General features: G+C 41.3%; 1 protein-coding gene across 2 annotated transcripts in view; it reads right to left on the minus strand.

Annotated features, from left to right (window-relative positions):
* The window catches only part of PODXL2 (podocalyxin like 2), a 42,518-nt gene that overhangs the window by 2,621 nt on the left and 11,915 nt on the right, over positions 1-27,982 (minus strand). For both annotated transcript variants that reach the window (XM_054587500.1, XM_054587499.1), the window contains exons 3-6: positions 14,850-15,607; positions 13,966-14,040; positions 1,590-1,746; positions 889-950 (exon numbers count right to left, since the gene is read on the minus strand). In XM_054587500.1, coding sequence (XP_054443475.1) covers positions 889-950; positions 1,590-1,746; positions 13,966-14,040; positions 14,850-15,607 — 1,052 coding nt within the window. The remainder of the gene's footprint in view (positions 1-888; positions 951-1,589; positions 1,747-13,965; positions 14,041-14,849; positions 15,608-27,982) is intronic.

Here is a 27,982-nt window from a genome sequence, read left to right on the forward strand (position 1 = left end):
AGGGAACAGAGGCACTCAGCTAATAAAAACAAAAAACAGAACCCCCACAGAATCAACCCCTCAATCTTGCATGTAGTAGATGAGGCAGGACCACAGCCATGCACAACTCATCTTTGTTGTCAAATACTGCACAGCCCCTTAAGGAAGACTGATGGCAGATCACTGGATTTTACAGTGAGTAGAAGGGATTTTGGTAGATGATGACTGTCCTCAAGAAGGGGTGTGGAATGAGGAGCAGGAGGCAATGGAGACCTGCCTCTCCCATCGACCATGGCTCTGCTCCACTCTGCACAGGTGGTGAGCTTGTCTCCTCAGCTAAGGTCTCCCGGATGGGCCAGACATTGGTCAGGGATCAATCTCAAGAAGACATGACTGTCTGCTGTGCCCTGAGCCCTGCCCTCAACCACAGCTGGCCTCCAGCTGGCCAAGCACTGCCTACTCCCATGGTTTCTGAAGAAATGTCTAGGTCTCTTGTGCTTTCTCCTGTGGTTCTAGAGCCACAGCATGTGCTCCCACCCACCAGACTTCTGAACAGTTCCTTTGCCAGACATGGTGTTTCTCCCACTGTCTACCCAAAAAACTCCCACCTACCCGTCAAAATGCCCTTCAGAGGTCTCCACCCCTCTGAGTCCTCTCCTGATCACCACCCACTCTTTGGCCCCTTTCTGCCCCTGGCTGTCACATGCACAATCCAGTTGGTAGTTAAATGTTCATACACTCAGTCTCTCCCATGGGAACTGTGTCTTAGGAGGCCTGAAAGGAAGAACTACAGATCAAGAGTCTGTTTTTAGCTCCTTTGTACCACATGGTGCAGAGTGCCCTCCTGACTTCAGGAAGTCCTGCTCCCACAGCTTTAAAGAACAGGAGAACTCATCCCTGCCCTCTTACCTCCACCAGGCTCCTGCGGATATCACCCAGCATGGAAAGGACATCTTGAGTGGGCACCACTCCTGGAAGGAGGCATCATCATCATCAGCACAGCCTTGATCACTGAGGCACTCCCCCTGCAGACTCTTGGTCCCTTGGACAGCCCCCGACCAGATCTTCTGCTTCTAGAGCTTCACTCTCTGGCTCCTGACCAAACACAGATCTCATGGTACATGCATGACCACTCTCCTTTGCTTGTTGCTCACTGGTTGACTCATTAAAAGATTTAGTGAGTGCTACTAAGTAACAGTTGTGATACCAAGAGATCAATTCCTCAGTTTCTTAAGGTTGCATTCTAAATACACCCTTTCTCAGCCTACCACAAAGTGTACAGTACTGCTGTCTGACACTTGTGCTGAAACCACACCTGTTCCCCTCCTATTCCCAATGTTCCTACCTTCTTCCTCCTCCTGTCTCCCAGCTGTTGGTACTCATAGACCCTAAACTAGGGAGTCTAAGCAGCACCTCACCTTGCTATCCTAAAAGCCCAGCCCACATCCAAAAGTCCTTGGTTGTACTTTCCCACAGTTCTGCAGGAGAGCTCCCACGGCCTTGGGAAACTTCTACTGATTTGGCCCACCTCCCATTGCCCTCCTGGACCCTCTCCCCAAACATGCCAATCCCCCTTCCTGTGGGTGTCCCCCCCCCCCCCCGTAGCTCACCCTGCTCGCCCACCAAGGTCATCAGAAGGTGCTGCTCCTTCTCACTGGGCTTGCTCAGAGAGATGTGCCAGTCCCCATGGTGGCTGCTGCCATGGCGGGGTAGCACCTCCTCCACCAGGGCCAGGAGCTGCAGCCCCCAGTGCTGCCGAAACACCTCCTATAGGGGCAGAAGGAGAGCCTATGCTCAGTGAGGAAGACATCTCTAATCACCCCTGCCTCTAGTCCCAGCCCCCTCTCCAACCTCTGCCAAACACTGGGAAAGGCCATCTGGCTATTCCAGAGGGGGCTGCTCTGGACCACTCAAGAAGCTGTGAGTTTGGCCTTCAGGACTGTGGGTTTGTTCCCTATAGTCATCCAGATGCTCCTTCCCACTTTGGCTTTGTGCCATTAGGAGGCCATGGGACCTGTGCAGGAATACTTGCATTTGAGCTGGGGGTACACATATGCCCACTTACAATGACAAGTCCAGGAAGTGGATGTGTAGTATGTGAAGGAGTATGGAAGACTGTTCATGGTGCCCGTGTGTTCTAGTGTATAGTGCAAAGGATGAATATTTTGGGGTACAGGGGTAAAGGACCAAAAGATGTTTGCAGTCATATAGCCACCAAAGATCAGGAGGACAGGTGAAAAGCAGTCTAACTGTGCTCATTTCTTGTCTGTCATTGCAGAGATACAGCCCAAAGCTAGGAACCAAGAAAGACATCTCAGCACGCTAATGGTGGTAGTGGTGACCAGAAGAACTAAATAAATGGTTAAAATGATAATCCCCTCCCTCTGGAAAGCAGGGCTGGGAGCAAGAGTAGGGGAGTAAGGAGTCTTCTTTCTCATCTGACACTTTCTTGTACTCTTTAGATTGTCTTGACCTTGTATATATCTAATTACATTATTTTAGTTTTTTAAGCAAGAGGCTGGCACTGAGCAGGAACTCAGTGAGTAACAGGAACTCAGGCTGGGTCGGGCTGGAGACTAGGACCCTAACTCTGGCTCGCAGCCTGCCACTGTCCCTACCGAGCCCCATCTGGGAAGATGTTGGGAAACGCCCTGCCTGGTTTCAGGGCCTGTAGCCTCGCCAATCAGTGAGGGGGCCCCAAGACTGGAGCTGAGCAAGGAGGCCTTGGGAAAATAGGCCACTGAGGAGACAAAATCTGTCTCCCTGGCAAGGGCATAGCCTCTGCCTCCCTCACATTGCCCTGCTTGGCCCCAGAGGATGGCTGGTTAGTAAATGATGGGTAATACCCTTCGATGGCAGGAGCAACCTAAGACAGGCACAGCCACATGGGCATCAGGGAAGGACTTAGGGGACATGGAGAAAGGGCAAAAGACCCTTACCCCCCAGCTTTGATATAGCTGGAGTCCTCATTCTATCTGAAAGAAGTCTCCGTATTTCTTGACAGCTCTACCCCACCAGCCTGGCTCAGGTTGACACAATACTAAAGGCAGGTACGGCCCTAAACTGGATCAGGCAGTTCCTGGGGGTGGGTGGAAGGGAATGAGGCCTAGAAGTAAGTTCCTAGAAGCATGTTTGTTCTTCCCTCAAAAACTATGATAACTGGCTCATGCTAGGAAGGAAATTCACATTATTCACAGACCCCAACCTGAGGCAAATCTCTGTGTTCCTTCAATTGTTATCTATGATCTCTATTGTTTTCTGTAAACATAGCCTTTTGACATTGATTGATGAGCTTTGCATCCATACCCCTATGCATATGGTTCTCAATAAAAGCCACTGCATATGGTTCTCAATAAAAGCCACTGAGCACAGGGGCTCGGGTCCTTCTCCACTAGAGGGAAGAGCCATGCCCCCTTTCCTGGCAGACATAGAAGTGTTTGTGATGACTCGTGTTTTTTGCCCACATCTGTGACAACCCCAGGACAGGCTCTGCAGGAATCAGAGTCCACGCTCTCGCCTCAGCAGACCCCCTGGAACAGGGACCCTCAGACCCAGGAGCTCCACACTCTACCACCACAGGAAGAGACCCTCCTTTGGCCCTGTGGCTGCTGCTTACCCCACCTCCTCCCACCCCCAGCTCCTCTCCAGTAGCTTCCGATCTTCTGTACCTGGGAAGTCCACAATCCCCTGTTCCTGGTTTCCAAAGCTCCCAGCCAGATACCCCTCTGCCAGCTGCTCAGCTCTCTCTCTCTGCCCTGCTGTGAAGCTGTCAGCTAAGTCTGCCACGAGGCAAAGGCATCTCACCAGACCACCCCTCTGAAACCCCTGACACTCTTAGTCTCCTTTCTGCTAGAACCCAAGCTAATGAGCTTTCCCTGGATGTCATGTTAGCCTAAACACCACCAGGGTAAAGTTCCTCATTACCATGGCAAGTGGCAGATGTAGGCTCAAGCATTAGCACTCACTAGGCTAACAGAAATCCAACTGAGTTTTTGAATTTGGAAGAAGACTGGTACCTGGAGATTGCCATATACAGTCTGGAGAGTCCTAGCTCCTGAAATGGTTTTTTACCAGCTTCACGTGTGTGTGTGTATGTATATGTGTAGGGACGGAATGCATCCCCACACCTGTCTGAGCAGGGTGCACAGTGACCCAGCAGCTCCACTGCTTGCAAACAAAACATAACAAACAAACAAACAAACAAAAAACCACTCTCCTGCTATCAGCAATGTCTCTGCCCATGCCACAGCCCTATGCTCCACCACATATGGGTGCCCCACATTTTCCTGGGTCCAACTGTCTGCCTAGTTTAATTCCTCACAGTAAGCCCAGGCTGTTAGGACCAATGCCTACATTTTCAGAAGGGGAAACTGAGGCTCATAGAGGTGCAATATTTTGTTAAAGGTCATTGAGCTGATAAATGGCAGAACCAGGATTTGAACCCAGATTATTTAGATTCCAATCCAAAGCCAGGGCTTATCTCCCAGACCACTAACACTCAGTTCCTAGCTACAAAATAAATGGTAAGATATATGTATAGTCATCAAACTCTCCCAGAACTGATACTTTGAGTCTTCCGGGCTTCAGCCAGGCAATCCATCAAGCTGTATACTTCAAGATCTGTGTGCTTTTTTTGATGTATATTATCAATCATAGAACTTTTCCTAAATGCAGTACACTCATGGGTATAAGCTATCTTCCCTGCTGACTCCTGGGCAGATGATCCTTCTCACAAATTACAGTTTCTCCTACTACAGGGGATCCAGCTCCACTGGTATGGTACTTACAGCAAACAGGAAGGGACACGTCATTACCTATCAGATCATTTTGATTTTTGGTAATATGACAGATGGAATCGATAAAAGCTCTGCTCTTCCACCTTGCTACATACACATAGAAATACCAGATAAAATACAACAAAACAATGAAGATGTTCTAAAAACACGTCCAACCTCAAATCCAAAGGAGGCAGAAATAGAGGGAACTCAAAGCCAGAAGAGTAAGCTGGCATTAAAGCCACAGTAATTCCTGGGCATCCAGGACCCAAATGCAGGATCCAGAAGTTGGAGACCTGACTTTCAATGCTCACATGGAGACAGGAAATGGGCTCCTGGCCCAGGTGAGGTGGAGAACTAGAACAGAGTACCAGGATAGAGCCTCAAAGAGCAGCCCTTTCAGTAAAGTGAGGACTTAAGAAACTTCTCACTCACCTGGAGGAGCTCTAAGAGGTATGCCATTTGCCTGTGTCCATGGGTAGGAGGGAAAAAATGTTACCTAAGAGAACTTAAAAACCCCAGGCATATACATCACCTAGGAGGGGAGTCTGAACTTGCATTCCTTTGTGGTATAGAAAGCTGAGCCAGGAAATAAGATTAAATTTATTCTAAGACTATTGGAATTCCTGAAGGTACCTTGAAATCACTCTGTAGAAATTCTTTCATAACCTGGGGCTCAAGATAATATCACAATAAATTCTGATTCATATAAGGGAATAAGGCACAAATGCAACAGACAAGAGAACTGACATGCCAAAATGTGGTATCACTATATGTGAAAGATATAAAGAAAAAATAAGTATGTTAAAATAATCAAAGCCCTAGCCAGTGTGGCTCAGCTGATCAGAGCATCATCCCATAAACCAAAAGATCATGAGTTCGATTCCCAGTCAGGACACATGCCTAGGTCATGGATTCAGTCCCCATCAGAGTGCATACAAGGGGCGACTGACTGATGTTCCTCTCTCACATCAATGTTTCTCTCCCTCTTTCTCCCTCCCACTCCCTTCTCTCTAAATCAATAAGCATGTGCTTGGGTAAAGATTTTTAAAAAAGGTAAAATAATTAAAGAAGTAAAGGAATAGGAACCATAATGAAAGAAGAGAGCAAAATTAAAAAAGATGGAAGAGATCTGGAATCAAAAAAATTCTAAAAATATAAAAGTTATCTATATTAAAAACTCAATGGATAGTTCAAACAGAAGGTTAGATACAACTGAGGAAAGTTAGTAATTTAGAAGCTAGAGCTAGAAAATCACCCAAAATGCATCAGAGAGATTTTAAAGACACAGAAGACATAAAAGTGTATTAAAAGACATTGTAGGTATTAAAAGACAAATTAATTTCATTGAAAGACAATGAAAAAAAAAAGCCCAATAAACTTCTAGTAAGAATGAAAGAAAACTGGGAATTTGGTAATGTCGAACAAACTGCATATGCAATCTCAGTTAAGAATTTACTCTGAATACACTTCCCAACAACACAAAATACATACATAGATTATTCACTGCAGCAATGGAAGTAATTGCAGAATATTGGAAACAACCTGCCCATATGAAGGAAATTTGATGAATTAACTGTGGTACACAAACATAATGGAATTATTATTCAGTTGTAAAAAAAAGATAAATGATTATCTCACAAACTGACATAAAAGTAATTTCCAGAATATATTGTTAAGGGAAAAAACAAAATGCAAGAATATTGTTAAGGACTGAGTTGTGCCCCTCTTGAATTTACATGTTGGAAGTCCTAACTCCCAGCACATCAGAATGTGGCTGTATTTGGAGACAGCTTTTTTAAAGAGATAATTAAGTTAAAATGAGATCATTACGGAAGGCCTTAATCCAATGGTGGGTTTCTTGTTGTTGTTTTTGTTTGTTTTATGAAAGGAGATTAGGGCATAGATATGAAAAGAGGAAGCACCATAGGAGGACACAGGGCAGAGACAGTCATCCACATGAGAGAGGGCTCAGGAGAAAACAAACCTGCCAACACTTAATCCTGGACTTTCAAATTCAAATATAAATAGTGTGCTGTTTTTATGCAAGAAAGAAAGAAGAAATTACACATCTGCTTATTTCGGTAAAAAGAAATCCAGGAAAGATAACCAGAAAATAATGAGACTGGTTATCTAAAGGGAGGGGTTGGGGTGGGGTGAAAGAGATGGGGGGGGCAGAGGGTGGTGTTTCTCTAAGTACACATCATTTAGATATTTAGAATCACGATGTTTTACATACTCAAAAAAATACAATTAAATCAACAAGGATGAGAAAAAAAAACCTAAAACACAAACAGAAACAAATAAACCTAACTATATTTCAAATGTATAACTATACCAAAAGGTGGAAGGAGAACTAACCTACATTATCTTAGGTAAAACAGGAGAAGCCAGTGAGTCTGCATTGCTTTTTCTAGATCGTGAGGATCAAATTCCTCAAACTGAAGCTCTACCTTGCAAGACTTACCCTGTTAAGACTCTGAGCACTTTTCTCCCTATCTTTTTCTGAAGACGTGTTCTTTGCATAGCCCCATCATTTTTTATGCACTGCTATTAGCTCTTCAATAATACCAAGGTCATTAAACACAAAGAAAGACTGAGGAACTGTTGTTCCAGATTAAAAGAGACTAAAGAACAATGCATGATAAAAATGTAATGCATGATCCTGGATTAGATACTGAACCAGGAAGAAAAGAGCTAAAAAAGATATTACTGAACCACTGATAAAATCTAAATAAGGTCTATAGATTATGATTTTCTATCAGTGTTAATGTCCTAATTTTGATAATTATACTGTGGTTATCTAAAAAAAAAAAAATCTTATTTTGTGGAAATACACACTGGTATACTTAGGATAGGAGCAAAAGGGAATGACGCCTTCAATTTACTCTCAAACAGTCTGAAAAAATACTAACAATTAGTGAGTCTGGATGAAGGATATATGGGTTTCTTTGCACTACTCCTTCTGTAAGTTTAAAATTATATCAAAATTAAAAGTTACCATAAAAAGATGAGAAAAGTAGACATTTGTACATAAATAAAGGCTGAGATATCTTTGCAGAATTACTACAGGATATATTGGGTTGGCCAAAAACTTTGTTTTCTTCCTGTAAGATGGCTCTAAGAGCACTTAGTTGTCTTTAACTTCATTCGAAACAAATTTTGTTAGATTATATTGTGACAGGTGTCATATCAGCATGTGTATTACAGAAAACTTATCAAAACTGGTGCTCTTTTTTGTAGCCATTTTAATATTGAAGATGGAGGAAAATACTCAACATTATGCTTTATTATTTCAAGAAGGGTAAAAATGCAACTGAATTGTAGAAAAAGATTTGTGCAGTGTATGGAGAAAGTGCTGTGAATGATCAATCGTGTCAAAAGTGGTTTGTGAAGTTTCATGCTAGAAATTTTTTTCTGGACGATGCTCCATGGTTGGGTAGACAAGTTCAAGTTGCTAGTGATCAATTCATGACATTAATTGAGAAGAATCAACGTTATACCACACAGGAGACAGACAGCAGGCATACTCAAAATACCTAAATCAATAAAGTTATTGGTGAAATTGAAAAATGTTTCTTTTATTTTATGGAAAAAATTAAACTAACTTTTTGGCCAACCCAACATTTCAGGATGAAGGGAGTTCAACCGAGAAGAAAGCAGTAGGAATGTGAGAAGACATATGAGCAAAGAAACGAATAAATAATGTTGATAAAGCAAAATAAGCATTGACTATTAACAATGATATGATCAACATCACCATTCATCAGTGAAATTAAAATCAAACCCATAATGACATTCCACTTCACACCCTTTAGGATGGCCACTATCAAAAAAAAAAAAAAAAAAAAGAAAAAGAAAATAACAAGTATTGGCAAGGATACAGAGAAATTGGATTCCTTATTAAAAACAGAATCACCGTACGATCCAGCAATTTCTACTTCTGGGTCTATACCCAAAAGAATTGAAAGCAATGTCTGGAAGAGATATTTCTACACTGATGTTCATAGTAGCATTATTCACAATAGCCAAGAGATGTAAGAAACACAAATATCCATTGATGTATGAATAAATATGCAAAATGTTGTCTATCCATACAATGGAATATTATTTAGCCTTAAAAAGGAAGGAAATTCTGATACATGCTACAATATGGATGGACCTTGAGAGCATTCTGCTAAGTGAAATAAGCCAGTAACAAAAAGAAAAATACTGTATGCTTCTAAATCTATGAGGTTCCTAGAGTAGTGAAAGTCACAAAGACAGAAGTAGAGCAGTGGTTGTCAGGACCTGAGAGGAGGGGAATGGGGGGTTGGTTTAATGGGGACCGTTTTGCCAGATTAAAAAGATCTGAAGATCTGTTTCACAAAAATGTGCCTATACTTACCAAAACTGTATACTTAAAAATGACTAAGATGGCAAAGTTTGTTAGGTTTTTTTTAACCACAATGAAAATATCCACCATAAAAAAATGAATGATAGGGTAGACATCAAATATTAGATGAGAATAACAAGACAAAATCAGAGAAAGCAGAACGAAAGCATTTCAATGTCTATGCTATTTGGAGAGAGAAAAGAAATACTATCTTTAGACTTTATTGTTCAAGTATGCATACCAAATATTTAAGGATCCCCAGTACCTTTATTGTGGTCTCTAAGTACCATTTTTCAATAAAAGGAATGAGAGCTTGGAGAAATGTTGATTCTGAATCTGGGGGAGGGAACAAGGGAACATACAAGATGAGCCTGGAACATCTTATTATGACAGAAAGCAAGGAAACTACCAAACACTAATATGTTGGTCAAAGGGACTCAGAAGCCAACTCAAAGAGGCTTTCACTGACCAAAGGCAGAGCATTTGTGCATTAATAAGGATAATAACTGCAATGGATTAAAATACATCAATATGTTAAACTATCCATTTATAATTATACTGCAAAAAAGCACCTCAATGGTCACTTCTGGATTAAACATACACATGTACTTTCACTTTCCCCCAAACCCACTAAACAAAGTAATTTTAATTTTTTTTTTTTTTAGTTTTACAGTTTATTATGAAAGCTGTCCATTTGAACAGGAGAGAAAATTTATTTTAAAGAATAACATCTATAGGAAGACAGCCAGAAAGGCAGAGAATGCACATTATGCCTCCTTACATCAGAAAGCATCTGGAAAGGCAACCCACAGACCTCGTACTAACTAACCCAGGAAGGCTCTGCACGTCCTCTGGATTCCTGAACTCTAAACTTCACCGTACAAAAGGCCACCTGGGATGTGTATCCAAACTCTCCAGCCAAAATCATTTTTTCAAACATGAAGGCCCTGAAAGAGGTGTATTTTGACAGTTTCACACTGAGCTGAGCTTGGTGCCTGAGGGAGAGCAGCAACCTCCCAACTCAAGCCGCCACCTGCAGGGGCTCTCCCGTGAAGGCTGCAGGAGTGAACTGAGCCAGAGGGGCACTGAATGATGGCAAAAAGGCACAAGTCCCTATCCAGACAATCATTTGAATTTTAGCTCATTTATTGTTCTCCTCTACTTTTGAAATCAATGAGGATTGACTGAACGTATCTTAGAATGAACATTCTGGAATAAGAATGGAAGATCTGCATCACAGACTGCTGTTTTCATGTTCAGTAACTTTAAAAAATCAATTGCTTTTATAAAAGTATCTTCCAATGAATCACAGTCTGTCTAACAGCAGGGAATTCACCAAGGAAGGGCTGCATATAAACCTCAGGTGCGACTCCCACTAAGGAGCCACTCCTCATGGCAGCTGGCTAATACCACTGTTCTAGGTCATGAAATTAGTAACCCGTGATAAATATTTTTACTGTGATGAGTGCATATTTAAAGATACAGTGTCATTTTAAAATCCAGTAATTAGTAACTTCAGAATGTAAACAGAGCTGCAAGGTAGGAGCTTCCTCCTCCTCCTCTTTAATTTCAGTAATCTTGTCTATAGATTCAAGGATTTCAGCAACAAGTTTCAGTGCTTCAGCTCTAGAAACCAGCTGCTTTACGTAGGCATGTGCGTTGTTCATGACCACGTGGAGGTTCTGCAAGGCCACCTCCATGTTTTGCTTCGCCACTTTCAGGCTGGCACCCTGGCTTGAGCAGTGCCTCCTTCTTGCGCTTGAAGTTGCAGACCTGCTCTTGAAGTTGCAGACCTGCGCCTGGAGCAAGCTTATTTCTTGTTTCAGTTTCATGATGTGATTTTCTGCCTTTACTGCATGTTTGGTCACCAGCTCCAGCCCCACCTGCTGAACCATGGATTCCAGGTCGTGGTAATCACTCTGCTCCTTCATCATTTTTGCTTCTAATTTCCACACAAGTGTCCTCAGCCATCTTAGTTTGTGTCTCAGAGAAGCTCTGCACCTCCAGTCAGCTTTCTCCTTAGCTACAGTTCTCATCTTTCAGTGCTCTGTAGCTTATCTGCAGCATCCGAAGGTGCCCCAGATACACTCATGGGCTGCAAAGTTTGTGCTGGGGCTCCCCGCAGGAGAGATGTGACAGTCGGAGTTACTCAGCATCCACGGGTGCAGGGACTCAGGTCCCGCAAGCTCCAGTGGGCTGAAGAAGATGTACATGCTGCAAGTGATGCACTGCCCATGTCCCAGGAGGAGTGGGTCTGCTTCACAGCGGATGGCAGGTAGGCCCCAGTCCACCTATCCTCATCCAGGAGGTTGCCAGCACCCATCAGGGGTTCAGAAAACAGCTGCTGGTATTCCAGGCTGAAGCCCATAGGTTGGGAGGTTGGGGAGCTGCCCTCGAGTCTCAGTGAGTACCTCTTGGCTTCCTTTGAATAAAGTCTGCTGTTGGCTGTGTCCTTTGTCAATAGGCTGAGGCTCTTGGTTTTCAGAAACTCTTTATAGGAATATGGATTTGTCTCTTCGAGATCTCCAAGTTTATCATCTCCAAATGGTGTCTCCTGGGCTCCCAATGGACCTTGCTTAGTGCCCTTCCCCTTTCTATAGATAAACTCATCCAGAACTATGAGGCTGCAGGTCCAGAACAGTAGGGTAATGCCCGGGTGGCTGTCCAAGTCCCCTGCCCCTGTTGCCTGCCCCTCAGCTGCCGCTCCAAGCTTCTCACTGTGGCTTCCACTCCAAGCATGGGAAACAAGCGCCAGAATGTCTGGGTCCCTGGTTCTGGTGCCAGGCAAGAGCAGGGTGGTGGGGGGAGCCAATATTTTTAAAGTTTAAAACCACAAAGACAAAACCAAAACCAAACAGGAGACAAGAACAACAAAATCTGGATATATGAGTTAGAATTTCCTGATTTAGCTGAAAAGTTGCTCAACATCACTAATCATCAGAGAGGTACAAATCAAAACCACAATGAGGTGCCACCTCACATCTGTCAGAGTGTCCATCATCAATAAAACAACAAACAAGTGCTGGCAAGGATGTGGAGAAGAAACCCTAATGCACTGTTACTGGGAATGCAGACTGGTGCAACCACTATGGAATACAGTCTGGAGGTTCTTTAAAAAATTCAAAATGAAACTGCCTTATGCCCTAGTGATTCCACTCCTAGAAATATATCTGAAAAAACCCAAAACACTAATTTGAAAGAATATATTCACCCCTAGTTTCATTGCAGTGTTATTTACAATAGCCAAGATATGGAAGTAGGCCAAGTCCCCATCAATAGATGAGTGGGTAAAGAAGCTGCGTACAGACACACAATGGAATACTACTTGGCCATAAAGAAAGAACTTTTACATTTTACAACAGCATGGATGGACCTAGAGGGTATTATTCTAAGCAATATAAGTCAGGCAGAAAGGCAAATACCGTGTGGTATTTCACTTATATGTGGAATCTAAAGAACAAATAAACAAAACAGAAACAAAACTTAGAGATACAGAAAACAGACTGACAGTTGTCAGAGGGTCTCCTCCCCTCATAGGGTGGCTGGGTGAAAAAGGTGAAGGGATTAAGCAGTATAAATTTGTAGTTACAGAACAGTCACAGAGATGTAGATTACAGCATAGGGAATATAGTCAATAATATCATGACAACTATGTATTGAACCAAATGAGTACTTGAAGCATGGGAGGACCACTTAGTAAAGTACATGATTTTCTAACCACTTTGCTATACATCTCAAACTAACACAGAATAATATTGAATATAAATTTTAAGTGAAAAAAATTTTTAATTTAAAAACACTTTAAAAAAAAAAGAATTCCCTGATTTAGCAAGCCCCAAAGAGTCGACTCCTAAGCCAAAACAGGGAAAGTTGAGAAGCAATCAGACTTATACCGTCAAATTTCCCAACTGCTCTGGCATAAGCTGCACTGGTTACCTTTACAAGAAGGGATGAAACCGTACTAAATATAAAAAAGCTGTCTGGAAGTCTATTTAGGCATCAGCTGGATTCTTAGTTCCTCTTCCCAATATTGCACAGCTGACAAATATCCCTTCCCCCTAGCAGAAGACTGGAAATTTACTCTTTAAAGAGGGTAAATCAGAGGGTGTCTAACCTAGCAGACACCAGGCACAGCTGTAGGAGGGAACTCATACTGCAATCAAGGGGAGTAAAATATATTTATGCATACATGTTTCTAATACTGAGATGCCCAGCCCTCTCCCAACCCTGGCTCCCAGAACACTGGCAACCAGCCCTTTTACACTCTCAGGAACTGAAGTTCCCTTTTCAAAGAAACTGATCACCTAACAGAAAAGACCTATAGATGTTGAGATTAGAAATTTTCAAGTAAAATGACCCAGCCAGACCATCCTCTTGAAAAGCCACAGTTAAGAAACTCTACCACCATGCTCAAAACTTCCAACCAGCTTTCTGGTGGCAAACACCACCAGACTTTTGAGGAGACTGTGCAGGTGGAAAAACTGAAACCAAAACAAAGAAATGGGGAAAGCAATCCTTACAGAAAGAAAAGATTTTTTAAAACTATTTCAATATCCTCAGAGAGTTAAGATACTGCACACATGAGCAAAACTATTCCATTAAATTAGAAACAAAGCTGAGCAAGAACAAAAGAATCCTCAGAAATTCAAAAACATGAATTCACTGTCTTCTTGGATATTGGTGGGTTCATCCTCTGGGTTAGGCTACACCCCTCTGACTTAAGAGCTAAGACTTCTACCCTGTGCACTGCCCATTCCCCAGTGCCCACCCACTGCCCTTTCTCTGCCCTCTCCCTCCAATCTCAGCCTGCAGTCCTCAGCTTAGCTCTGCACTCACACAGTCTATGTTCTCTGTCATGTTCAGAATGATGTAATTTTTCCCAGCCAGATTGCTCCAGTCTTTGCAGATCACCTGTACAATGAAACAGAAAGAAGGGTGACAGTTATAAGGGCATAAGGAAAGGCATCCAGAGTGAGCATAGGCAGAAAATTTTTGAGAAGCTAGGAGGTGAAGGCCAGGTGTAGGTCTGTGACAGCTAAATAGATAGCTAGATAGCTGACAGCTTCTGCAAGGTGACATGCCCAGGATCCAACCCAAGGTTCACAAACCCATATATCTTCATAGAGCAAGTGAGAAGAGGAGGCCAAGAGTGACACAAAGGAAGAGGAAACTGAGCCAGAGGAGCAAGATTAAAGAGGGTTGCCCTAGCTACAGACAAACTTGTTCTTAATGTTCTGTAGGGCAAACAAAAACATTCTGGTGGGCCAAATGCAAAGGCTGAAAACTTAGGACCCCTTTCTTTTCATTCTGGTATTGGAAGGTGTGAGCACTGACTTCAGTGTGTGTGTACACTACGTAGAGATGACAAGCCAAGGAGCAGAAGACAACTGCACATGTGATAGTGGGTGTGGAAACAGAGCTGAAGAGAATACAGGTCAGGCACAAACTCTCTCCACTGTCATAAGCAGTGTGGAAGCCAAGGGTAGCAGCAGTAGCACCTGAACAAATGAAAACCAGGCCAGGGCACTAGACCCTAGCAAAGCTTCTACTTTGCACGTAAGTGCGGTGAGGGCACCCACTGCCGGGCCATGAGGTGTGCATCCCCAACAGTTCTGCTAAGGCTGCTCATGGAATCCTGGGCCTCTATCCTCAGCCTGGCAGACCTCCCACTGCCACGCAGCCCCAGGGTAGCCAAGGGCCTGCACACACTTCTGCATTACCTGAGTAGAATCCCAGGGGATTCTGGATTGAGCTTCAGCAGCCTGCCTTTCCTGGGTCTGCTTGCTGAGGTCTTCTTGTCCCATGGTAGCAGAAGAAGGTGTCAGCTCCATGTCTTGGGTGGCCAGAGGGAAAGCAGCTGAGGCTCCAGGGTAAAGGGGGTCTTCATCTGGCGTCTCAGCTCCACTAGGGGCTTGAGGGAATGAAGCTGAGGACAGCATCTCCCCTTGCTTGCCAGTCAACACAGCTATTCCCATGGTAGACTTCTCACTTGCCTCCTGAGGAACCTCAAACTCTACCTCATGCCCTGCAGCTGGTAGCACTGTGCTCTCCACCTCCTGGCTGGCGAAGTTCTGAGCCGCTGGGGTCCCGGTACTTGAGGTGACTAACGGTGGTGACAGGCTTGGCTTTATGCTGCTCCCTACCTCCACACCTGAGGAGGTCTGGTCCCCAGAATCTTCTTGCCTGTATTTGGGGGCCAGGAGAATCTGGCTGTTGCTGCTGGTGGGAGAAAAGTGGTAGACCTGAGTTTGAGCTTCTTCTTGATCTCTGTTCACAAGCAGTAGTTCCTCCTCCTCCTCTTTCTCCACCTCCTCCTTCTCCTCCTCATCCTCCTCTTCTTCCTCTCCAGGAGCCATATGCCAGGGTGGCTCCATCAGGTTCATCTCAGGCAAGGGAGGGGGGAAGCTCGATGCCTCTTGACCCTGGCTGGTGTCATCTATGGGATCTGCCTTCTCAGTCAAGTCTGGGAAACCATAATCTAAGAACAGAGACAGAAAATTAATTCACTAGTTTCATTATTCATTTATTCAGTATTTGCTAAGCAGATGATATAAAAGAACCATGATACCCTTGGGGGGACAGTGGGGAGGTCACACTATTGGTAACATCAGAAAAGAGGAGGAAATATATGGCTGGGTAAGGGGAAGAGGGATAACTACAGAGGAATCAAGGGCCAGGCTGTTCCTCACTTCCTTCATGATATTAAAAATGACATAAATCTGCCCTGGCTGGTGTGACTCAGTTGGTTGGAAGGTCATCCCACATAGCAGAGGGGTTTGGGTTCAATCACTGGTCAGGGCACATGCCTGGGTTGCAGGTTCAATGCCTGGTTGGGGCACATACGAGAAGTGACAGATGTTTCTCTCTCACATTGATGTCTCTCTCTCCCCTTCTCCCCCTTCCTCTAAAATCCATAAACATATTTTTTAAATGTCAAAAATCTTCCATAAAAATTCCATAAGTACAGGAATGTATAAAGTAGAAAGTTTGTATGATTACACCCCTCAGAGGCAGCCCTTGTTAAGAACTTGGATATCTTCTTTATTGTTTTTATAATTTGTTTGTGTTTCTTCATCTGAGAATTTCACCAAGAAGACCGCATTAGAAAAGATTCCCGTTATAAGGTCCAAGGAACCTCTGATCACAGGAACAGATGAGACCCTAGATTATGACCATTGTTCCTAAACTGTACTCTCATTCTATAACTCAGGCCTTGACTGGGAAATTAAAAAGATGCAAGAAGGGGTACAGAGAGGCCAGGGGATGAGTCCACAGGTTTTTAAAGCCTTTCAGAACTTACAGGGACATAGTTAGCAGTGGGAGAGAGAATTTTATTCTCCCTGCTATTCTAGGAATTATATTTTTAAGCAGAGAAATTATGAGACCTCCTGGAGACCACAATATTTTTTGGCTTTTCAGTGAATCCTAGGCCTCTTCAAAGTAATGACATATGAAAAATATAGACCAGTTTTGTTGGAAATTGATTAGAATATCAGAAGCTAGATCTAGGTAGCAACATTTATTTGCTGCCATTTTGTTTCAAAATAATAAATACCAAAAACAGTTTTTAAACTTTCTAGAAATAAGAGAGGTGGTAATAGTTTAAGGTGGAGAACTGAGCCTACTCATATACCTTCTCCTCCTCCTCCTCTACCTGTTCCTCCAAGGTTCGTCCAATGACAGAATTTTATTTCACTGAAAAAGGAAAGTTTTAAGTTTAGATAAATTTCTGGGGACGTGGAAAGCAGACTGAGATCACAGGAACAGATAACCCCTCAGGCAAAATAAACACAAGAAAAGGTAACAGTGGAGGAAAGAGGCTTCTCTTACTAATGGAGTGAAAGGAAAAAGAACTGTGAAATTAGCAGGAGCATAGAACACAGAAAATTCAGGGAACAAAATATAATTTTAAAGTTCCAATTAATTTCCTCACAAAGACTCAGAACTATTGCATCCCTAAAATAAAAACAGGATAATAAGAAAATCAAGTAATCTTTTAAAAAGAAAGAATTCTTGGGAATTGAAATTCAATTGTTGAAATATAAAAATTCAATAGAACGGCTAGGGAAAAAAGTCATGGGAAGGTCTCCAGAGCAAAAGCAAAAGGACAAGATTTTATTTTTTTATGATTCCCAAAAAAGATAGAATCAATAAAATGAAGAGAATAAATAGTCAAAAAAAGAGAAAGAAAGAAAGAAAAAGAAAGAAAGAAAGAAAGAAAGAAAGAAAGAAAGAAAGAAAGAAAGAAAGAAAGAAAGAGAAAGAAAGAAAGAAAGAAAATTTCTGGGGTCTGGCAGCATGAATTTTCATAATGAAAGGGAATACAAACAAGATGAAAGATAGAAGACTCACATCAAATCTCTTTCTTATGACAACTTAGAATTCTAAAGGGCAACAGAAGATCCTAAAAACTCTCAGAAAAAGAATGGGTTACTGATAAAGGAACAAGAAACAGATTATCAAATTATCATTGCACTTCTAATTAATAATACTAGACTGAAGGAAAGAAACTGAAAAATGCATTCCAAATTCTAAGGGAAGTTTAATTTGAACCTGGAATTTTATATTCAAGTAAACTATAATTCAAGTGTAATTAAAAATAAAGACATTTTTATATATGCAAGGAATAAAAGGTTTTACTATCTATCTACAGATTCTGAGAAAATTACTTAAAGAAGTTTTCTAGGAAATCCTCCCCCCCGCCCAAAAAAAAGGCATAGGAAATCAGGAAACATGAGAGGAACATCATAAAAATAAATCTCAGGGTGGAAGCTGTGCAGCAGGCCAAGAGAGCTATTCAAATTAAAACAAGGATATAGAGAGCTCTGAGAATCATTACAAAAAGAAAAATTGATTCCCTATAAGAAAAGTAACTGAAATAATCTCAGTGATAATTGAAAGCCCATATATTTTTTTAAATATACAACTTTTGTTTGAGTAGTACAGACTTAGTAACTTAAGACCTTCTATTACTCTCCTTCCTTGCACACACTTTACAGGGAAGCTTACTTCCTCCCAACACAAAGCAGCCAGCCATGCCATTCAGGGGAGAGGCCTGATGCTGGAACTGTGACCACAGAACTGCTGAGAAAACTCATGCCAGACTTCACTACAGGTCAATCTAGTATCATTTTTATAGACATGGAAAAAACAGTCAAGGTTCACAGGACATTTGAGGAAAGCCATGTTTATGAAAAAGGTTAAGGATAAGAAAGCAAAGCAACTGACCTCTGAGAAAAGAGTTAACCCACTAAACAAAAGAGAATTTAGAAAACCTTCTTATTAACATCTTCAGAGATATTCAAGAGGAAATTACTTCCATAAAACAACTATATAGAGGAAAAAGTATCTGATTTCAATATAAGTAAGAGCTTTATAATAGACAGATGTATTTAAAATTGAAATGCAAGATTAACAGCTGAAGGAGACAGCCACAGACAGTAGATTACTGGAAGTCTCGAACAGACTGCCTAAGGTCAGACAGGGACAACATCTGACATCATCAGAGGCAGATTCAGAAAGTAAACACAGTGGTCTCCTACCATAGAAGTTCACACCACAAAGTCAGGAAATCAAGACAGATCAACTAATGAGGCCCACTCCAAGGCATATCATCATTAAAATGGCAAATATCAGAGACAAACAGAGAATCCTAAAGGAAGAAAGGGAGAAAGAGCTAGTAACATATAAGGGAGCCCTGATATGGCTAGCAGCTGACTTCTCAACAGAAACCCTGCAAGCCAGAAGGGAATGGCAAGAAGTATTCCAAGTCATGAAAAGCAAAGACCTGCAGCCAAGACTGCTCTACCCAGCAAGGCTCTCAATTAAAATGGAAGGCAAAATAAGGAGTTTCCCAGACAAAAGAAGACTAAAAGAATGCACCTCCACCAAACCAGCACTGCAAAATATGCTAAAGCGACCGCTTTAAGAAAATGAAGAAAAAGAGTCTATGAATACCCAGTTCTTTTCAGAGTTGTCAATACTTGATATTACCAATATTTTCTCATACATATTAATCTGATTGTTACAATGATGTGTTATTTTAATTATTCCTTTATTATTTGTTGAAACTTAACTTGTTTTTGTATATTTCTTTCCTATTTTTATAGTTTTAAAAAGCTTTAAATGACTTTTTGGTATTCTTTATCCATTTTTTGACTACATGTTTGCAGAATTTTTTCCCAAAAAAACAAACCATTAATCTTTTTTGAGATTTGTTGCAAATACTTTCTTATTCTATTACTTGTCCTTTTAATTTTTTTATACATATATTACTGCACAGTCTTAAATGTTTAATATAGTCATATTGTCAATATTTTACTTTATAGCTTCTGGGTTTGAATATTTTACTTCAGGGTAAGAAAATATAATTTTGTATTTTCTCCTAAAACTCCTTAGATTCTACATATTGATTTTTAACTCACCTGAATATTTCCTGTATAATGTGTGAAATAGGGCTCTCTATTTGTTTTATTTCAAGTAATAGTGGTCCATGCACCTTATTTGTTGAATAAGGCTTATTTTACCCATTGATTTGAAATATCAACTTAATCATATATTACATTGTTAGATATATATGTTTGTCTCTAGAATGCTCATTATATTTCATTAATCTACTTGATTATTTCTTTTTTTTTTTCTACTTGATTATTTCTGTGCTGGTTTCATGTTGGTTTAATTGCTGAGACTTTATAATGGTTTGAAATTTTTTAATATTTTATCATTAACTTTGACATTTAAAAAATAGATAAAATTAATCTGCATTTAAGAAAGAAAAAGAAAGAGAGAGAGAGATAGAACTCCTGCCTTTTGTGACAACATGGATAGAACTGGAGAATATTATGCTAAGTGAAAGAAGCCACTTGGTGAAAGACAAATACCACAAAAATAAATACATAAATAAATAAAATTGAAACGCAATGCAAAAAAATAACTGAAATGGACTGGATGACCACATGACAGGAATACTGTACAAAAGAATGTCAGATGGGTGCTTGGGAAATAAAACAAATACAATCATGTGATTTTATTACCAGAAAATTAATCTGACAGCAATGTCCAAGAATTAGATGAAGGAGGGAATGAATGAAAGCAGAGAAAAGAATTAGGAGGCTTGTTGCAATTATTCAGGAGAGAGAAATGAAGGTGATATTGGAAATGATGGGAGAAAAATGAATTCAGCACATGGCCCTGAGGTAGAACTGATAAAATGTGGTGGGCTAACAGGAAGAAGTTAGCACCCTGACTGACTATGGGAATAGCCATGCCATCACAGAAGTTGTGAAGTCTAGAGGAAAAGTATATTGGAAACCCTCAGGAAGCACTTTAATGAGCCAATAGATTAGAGAAAGTCTCAAATATCGCAGGATGGCAATGCAGGATGGCACCAGCAGAATCCATTGAGGTGTGGGGTGGGGAAGTTCCCAAGACATCAAGCTGACCAGAACAATCTCTCTACTCAATTTGATGCTGACTTTCCTAAAGACAAGTTTCCATACCTTCAGAGAGAACCTGGCTCCCAGTAGAATTCCCCAAACTGTTTATATCATCCTCTAAGATGGCAAATAATAGTGGTCATGCTGCTGATGATGTGGACTGGGAGCTAGAAGATTTAGCCACTTAAAATTAGTTTCAATTTTAAACCTGTCTAAGCAATTCTCTGGGCTTCAGTTTTTCATGTGACAAATAAGGATGCTGGTATATGTGATTTCTAAGGTTCTTTCTAGAACCAGTGTTCTAAGTTTTGAAGATAGTTTTGATAATGTGATGGCATTAAGAACAACTCCTCTACTATCGTAAATAAAAATAAAATAGGCCTCACTGGATTACAAACTCTTACTGAGAAGCAGGGTAATTTTCTTCACCTTTATATTCCCAGCACCCAACACAGTGTCTGGCCCAGAGTAGAAAGGACAGCAATGAATTTATGTTTGTTCAACTCTTCATTTTCATCCTCTGCCTCTTATACCCAGGACCTGTCCCTCAAGGAACAGAATAAAGCTTCCAAGCACAGTACAGACTTCTCCTTCACTATCTATAGAAGCCTCTCTCCTTCCTAAATGTGATTACTCCCAAGTAGTTCTACACTTCTTTCTCACAGAGTTTGCAGATTCCAAACATTCATCTGTTGCCCCTACACTAAAGGCTCCCAAATCTACATCCCCTACCATCTCCCTTCACCCCTTCCAGCCTCTCATCTCCAGTAACTTGACAAATCACTAAACAATGCTTGCTGGCACTTAGAATCACAGGATTTTTCCTACTTCTTTATCACCTCTCAGTATCCAACATGATTCCTTTTCCTTTCACTGGGTGACTCTCAGTTCCACTGCTTATTGACTGTGTTGCCTTAAACACGTTACTTCATCTTGTGTGTTACTTATACATCTCCTTTTCCTTACATGTAAAATAATAACAGTACCTAGCACATAGGGTCAGGATTCAATGACAAAATCTGGGCACAGCCCACAGTACAGAACAAATACTTCATGAATTTTAGTTTTTCCTCCTTCCATTATTTTCATGAAAGGAATTTTTATACTGTAAAATCATAATAGGAGAAATAGCACTATTCTGGAAATCTGCTCCAAAGATGAGGAGCAGGATAAGCACTTGAGTTCTAAGTCAAAGAGAATCCAGGAAGAGGGCAGGAAACGACTGACCATCTACTGACAAGTCTAGACATGATCTGAATGTCAGAAATGTCCTTACGCCAGAAAAAAGAATTTACAGTGAGACCCACTGGGGGCACAGACTATGATCGGGAGGTGTGACTAGCAGTCTGCCAGAAGCAACTCTGGGACAGACCTGGGTGGGATGAAAATGGGATTCTCAGGAGAGTGGAGAGGACTCAAAGATGAATGTAGACTAACGAGTAAAGAAACCAAGGTTTATCCAACAGGAGAACCATGGTATGATCAACTGAGAAAGATACAATAGCACTTCTATGACATTCCTGCCAAAAATGCAGAACCTGAGTCTAATCATGGAGAAACATTAGACAAACCAAAATTCAAAATTATTTTATTCTATAAAATAACTGGCCTATCCCCTTCAAAAATGTCACAGTCATAAAGACAAAGAAAAGCTGAAGAATTTTCCAGGATAAAAGAGAGAAAAGAGACATGACAACTAAATGTAGTACATGATTCTAGACTGGATATTAAACTAGAAAAAAAATTTTTTTTTCATTTGCTATAAAGGACATATAGGTAAACTGGCAAAGTCTGAATAAAGTTTGTAATTATATAATAGTATCTTATCAATGTCAATTTCCTGATTTGCAATCATTGCAATTTCTTGATTTGCAATCATTGCACTGTGGTTTTGTAAGAGAATGTCTTTGCTCTTAAGAAATACAGACTGGCCTTGACCAGTGTAGCTCAGCTGGTTGGGCATCATCCTGCAAAGGGAAAAGATCACAGGTTCAAATTGCTATTCCTGGTCAGGGCACATGCCTGGGTTACCGGTTCAGTCCCTGTCAGGGCACGTGCAAGATCTCCCTCCTTTCTTCTCTCTCTAAAAATAAATTTTAAAAATCTTTTTGAAAAGAATAAAGGAACACACACTGAAGTATTTATGGGTAAAGGAGTATCATGTCTTCAACTTCCTGTCAAATGGTTTAGAAAAAAATTCTGTCTATATGTCATATACACAATTACAGAATAATAAAGCAATGTTAACAATAGAGGAATCTGAGTGAAAGTTATAAAGAAATTTTTCTTGCAAGCTTTCTGTAAATTTGAAATTAAAGAAAAATAGAAGGGAAGCCCTGGCCAGGGAGCTCAGTTGGTTAGAATGTCATCCTGATATGCCAAGGTTGCAGTTCAATATCTGGTCAGAGCACATACAAAAATCAACCAATGAATGCATAAATAAGTGAAACAACAAATCAATGTCTCTCTCTCTCTCCCTCCCCCACTTCCTCTCTCTCTAAAATCAATTAAAAAATAGGAGGTGTGGGGGAGGGAGGGGGGAAAAGAAAGAGGGAAAGGAGAAAGAGAGAGAGATTGAAAATAAATCACTTTAATTATTGGCTAGTGAATGTGCTGGAACCACCAGAAGAGAAGAGAAAGAAGGAAGGGACAGGGCAATCCATACTGAATAAGAGTTCAGAATGCTCCTGGAGGAAGAAACGCAGTTGCCATGAGACAGAGAGCAACCCTAGTGGACAGGGAAGAGTGCTTTTCCTCCACAGGCATTTAAGGCAGGGAGACCAGGTTTCCAAGGACTTGCAACACTGAGAAGGGAGAGGAAGCCTTAGCAGTCATTTTGGACAGGAAAAAGGAGTAAATTGACAATGGAAGAAGAGAAAGAAGTGAGACCAATCAGGAAAAGGAGAGAGCCAGAGAAAAGAAAGGGAGAGGAGAGAATGTTACAAACAGGGATGAAGAGAAGGGAGTAGGGAATGGGCCTCCTCTCCAGGCAAGGTAAGCCACTCCCTTCCCCCTTTCCAGACTCTCCTGTTGCAGTGATGGGCTGAAATCCCCAAGACCCGCTGCCACTGCCACAGAGAGCTGAGACTCCATACAAGGAGAACCCTTCCTATTTAGTGCCCTTCCTGTTCTGCCTTTCTGTTCCACCTACTGCAGGCATCTGGAGGTGGCACAGTAGGGCCCCACAAACCTCAAAAGCCTGTCTGGGACCAGGACATACCTACAGAACACTCCCCACATGGCCCATACCTGAACACAGGAGTGAACAAGCAGAGGCTCCCAAGAGACACATTGAAAACAGAGAGAAAGCCAGCCAAAGCCTGTTCCCAGGAGGGTATCGATACCTGAGGCACTGAAGAGATGCAAAGGGTCCCTCACAGCTCAGGCTCTCCAGAGGGAGGTTACAGATTGGCCTCAAACAGTGGAAGGTCAAGGAGTGGCTAAGCTGCCAGGGGACTCAGAAGCTAGTTCTGAGAGCTAGCTGTCTGAAAGATACCAGAGGACAGCCAGCGCCTCACTCCCCTCCCCCACAAAGCAGGGTCATGAACTTCTTTCCCTGACACACCAGGCAACAGCGCTGTGAAGCTCCAGTCCCTCTGGTGGCCATTATTGGAAACTACATCTTCCCTAGAGTCCTATGGAAAATCCAATCTCCCATCACAGACACGGATATAACAGATAGGGGCCGTGGGAGATCTAAGGGCACATCACCCTCCTAATACAGATGAGGAAACAAAAGCTGGGAGAGTAGAGGATACCTTCTTTAAGCTTTGAAGCTGAATTTGGCATGTTGTAAAACAGAGGCTCATGTGTGGTCAAAGCCAGTCTTTCAAGACACCTCCTGGACAGGCTAGCATTCAGACTTGGCTTCAGACACAAAAGTGCAAACTGACAGCAGTAACATTACCTCTCTCAGTTCATCTGAAGCTCTGGCCTCAGCCAATTTCTTTAAAACTGAGCTTGAATCATCAGAATGGGTGACAAGCTTCAGAGTTGTGCAGATGGGGATTGGAATTCTGGATGACTGGTCTGCACACCCACCCCTCTGGGACATGAGGCCAAGATGAAATGACATAATGAATGCAAAACACCTGCCCCATGAAATGTACTCTTTTCTCCCCAAAGCAATCTCTGAAAGTCACTCTACATGTCTTGCACTCTAAGCTTTCCACACAATCCAGCTCCCAGTAGTATATCTGTGGTCAGGCTATTTTTATAATGGGTCTATGAGGAGCCTAGGGTCCTAAGGCTAGAAGGGATCTAGGATGTTATCTGATAGCCTCAGCCCTCTGGCAGGTGGCAGGTAAGTCTAGAAAAGGTGGGTTGGCAATCCTCTTCAAGAACATGTCTTGGCCTCCTTAGAGAGGCATTGCTGTGTTGGCTTTTTTTTCCTCCCTAATTTCCTTAAACCCAGCTGTGATAGTTCATTTACCACTTAAGCCCACTTCTGTTTTATGTAAGTGAGGAACACTTACGAAGCATCTCCCTCAGCAGGGGGGAGGGGGGGTGAGGGGAACACTACATATTGTCTTAGTTGACCTAAGTTAGCCTTACTTTCCTGGGGCTAAACAACCAACATTAATTATTCTTTATTTAGCAACCCTTCCTGTTAGTATCTTTCTTCTCTTGTGAAAACTCTGGATTTGCCACAATTTTAACAGCAGTTATACAAAATCAACAGAATAGTTACAAAACAAATATTTGCTGAATGAATTGTTGAAACTAAACAAGACCCACTAACTAAAGGCTAACTGATGCAAAATGTAAAGTAAGGTTTTTGAATCGAGTGGCATTGTTTATCACAGCACTTAAGCTGCATTTCCCCCCAGGTGATGTGATAGATGGCTCAACGGCCATTAAAGGTCACTATGATGAAGCTCCAGGTCTCTGGACAACCGGGATTCTCCAGGCCTTTTCTTTTTTTCTTTTAATCTCATAAAGGTGCTGTCTTCCATTCCCTGAGCAGATCGTGTTGCATTTTCTCCCTCCTGTATTTCATCAGTTTTGTAGGTCTTATTCCTCAGCTTATCAAGGCCACACTGGACTTTATTTCTTCCTTCCAGGAAAGCCATATCTCATGCATGACCTTCAGCATCAGTTTAAATATTACCGAACTAATTCCTCTGTTTAAGACATGGAATTAAAATAGGCATCAGGGCCAGTGGCCTTGAAAAATCACTTTAAATATACTTTTAGATTAATGTCAAATCACTGAAAATTGTCCCCTGAGTGCAACACTGAAGCCAGTTATTCAACTGAGTGTTAATATAAAAACACTCACAAAATTCAAAATAGATTTGTATAAAACAGAGGTGCAAGAGAAGATTTCAGTATAAATAACTTTTAATGGTCAATCTCAGTAGTCATAAAATAAATGTAAATTAAATAAGATGACAAATACTTTGGCCTACTAACTTGAAAATAAATTATATATAGAAAGAGATATATAAATACAGATAGATATATAGATATAGATATAGATACAAATATATAGGTAATAGCCATTATGATTCAGTGCAAAAAGCAGGCACTTAAAGCAATGCTGAAAGGAATAGAAATGAGGCCATATTGGGGAAGGAGGGAAGCAATATGAATGAAAAGCTTTAAAAACAAACATTCTGAATCCACGATTTCACTTCTAGAAGTGCACCCTAAGGAAACAATTAAGAATGTTCATAACAATTTGGTTTTAAGAGCTCCCGTCATGGCACAGTTCATATAACAAATGCTGGAAACCATCCAGCTCTCACACAGCAGGGGGCAGACTGAGAAATGGGAGCTCATCACATTTGAGATACTATGTCAGCCTTACAAATGAGATTGGAAAGTTATGTGTGCTGACTTGCAAAAATGTTCTTATGTGAAACAGCAAGATCTGTACACTATAATTCCATTTTTTTGTAAAATTATATTTTATGTATTTCCCACATGGGGAAAAGTTCAGAAAGATTTACACCAGTCCTGACTGGTGTAGCTCAGTGGATTGAGTGTCATTATATGAACCAAAAGGTTGCCGGTTCAATTCCCAGTCAGGGCACATGCCTGTGGACCAGGTCCCGTGGTTGTGAGTGTATGAGAAACAACTGATAAAGTCTCTCTTCCTCTCTCCCTCCCTTCCCCTCTCTCTAAAAATAAATACATAAAATCTTTTTTAAAAAAACGATATACCAACATGTTAACATTTGTTAACTCTGGGCGATGGGATTATAAGTAGTTTTTCTTTTCTTTTAACTTGTTTATCTTTTCTAATTTTCACATAATGATATTTATTCCTAACATAAAAGCAAAAATACAGATTTTTTGGGGGGGGTGGGGTGTCTAGGTGAAAGTGCTCTTTCAGTTGATCCTCCCCTTAGTAAACATGCCTGATGTATGGGCAGTAATTCAAAAGGTCAAATCATTCTATAGCAGATACAATCTCAACAAGGATTCACTGTGTAGAAATTGTCTCTAGGTCCCACCAGAAATCTGCTTTGATAATCTCGTTTCTACAAAATTCATTACAGGGATAAGTAATTAAAGTAGTCTCATGAATAATTTCACAGAGAGAAGGAGCAGCAGATCTTGAAGTAGAAATCTCAGATTTGAAATTTAGTTCTGACACTTATTACCTGTGTAATTTAATACCACTTTTAAACCTCTCTAAGCCAGTTCCCTTATCTATAAAACAGTGATACAAATTCCATCAGGTTGCTGTGAGGCAAAAAATGTTATGTCAAAATAATTTATAAAATATGCACTGGCCAGGTGGCTCGGTTGGTTGGAGCATCGCTCCATATACCAAAAACGCTGAGGGTTTGATTGCCGATCAGGGCACATACTTATGTTGCAGATTTCATATCCAGTCAGGGTGAAAATGGGAGGCAACCAACCTATCAATGTTTTCCTCTCAGGTTGAGGTAGCTCTCTCTCACCTTCCTTTCTCTCTAAAATCAATTTAAAAAAAAATCCTCAGGCGAGGATTAAAAATAATAATAGTAATTTATAAAATATCAACACTCTGAGTGCTCCTTACTCAAGTGCAATGGGATTTATTTGCAACCATCATTTCATCCCCTTTTTCCTGTTAATGTACCTTAAGTCTCCTTTGGGAGGCACTCCTCCCATCTTCCTGGTCCAGGAGTAGAGGGCCTACCCCTTGGCTTCAGGAGTCCTCAAGACCCACTCTGGGCCAGTGAGAGAACTTTGTCCTGATGGCCTTAGGATTGGTTCTGAGATGGGCTCATGACCAAGACCAAACTAATGAGACTCCCCTCTTAGATTTTTCCAAAAGTGATAGGGAGGTAGAGTTCTCTCCTATGAGGGTTGCTACGTGAAAGAAGGAAACCGTAGGTACTGGGGCTCTCAAAGCCACCACACAAGAACAGTATGCCTAAGAATGAGGCCAACAAGGGAAGGTGAAGCATTATGGAATAAGG

The sequence above is a fragment of the Pteronotus mesoamericanus genome, unplaced genomic scaffold, assembly GCF_021234165.1.
Source record: "Pteronotus mesoamericanus isolate MK-2021 breed Mesoamerican mustached bat unplaced genomic scaffold, CSHL_Meso_final scaffold_118, whole genome shotgun sequence".
In the NCBI taxonomy this organism is placed as follows: domain Eukaryota; kingdom Metazoa; phylum Chordata; class Mammalia; order Chiroptera; family Mormoopidae; genus Pteronotus; species Pteronotus mesoamericanus.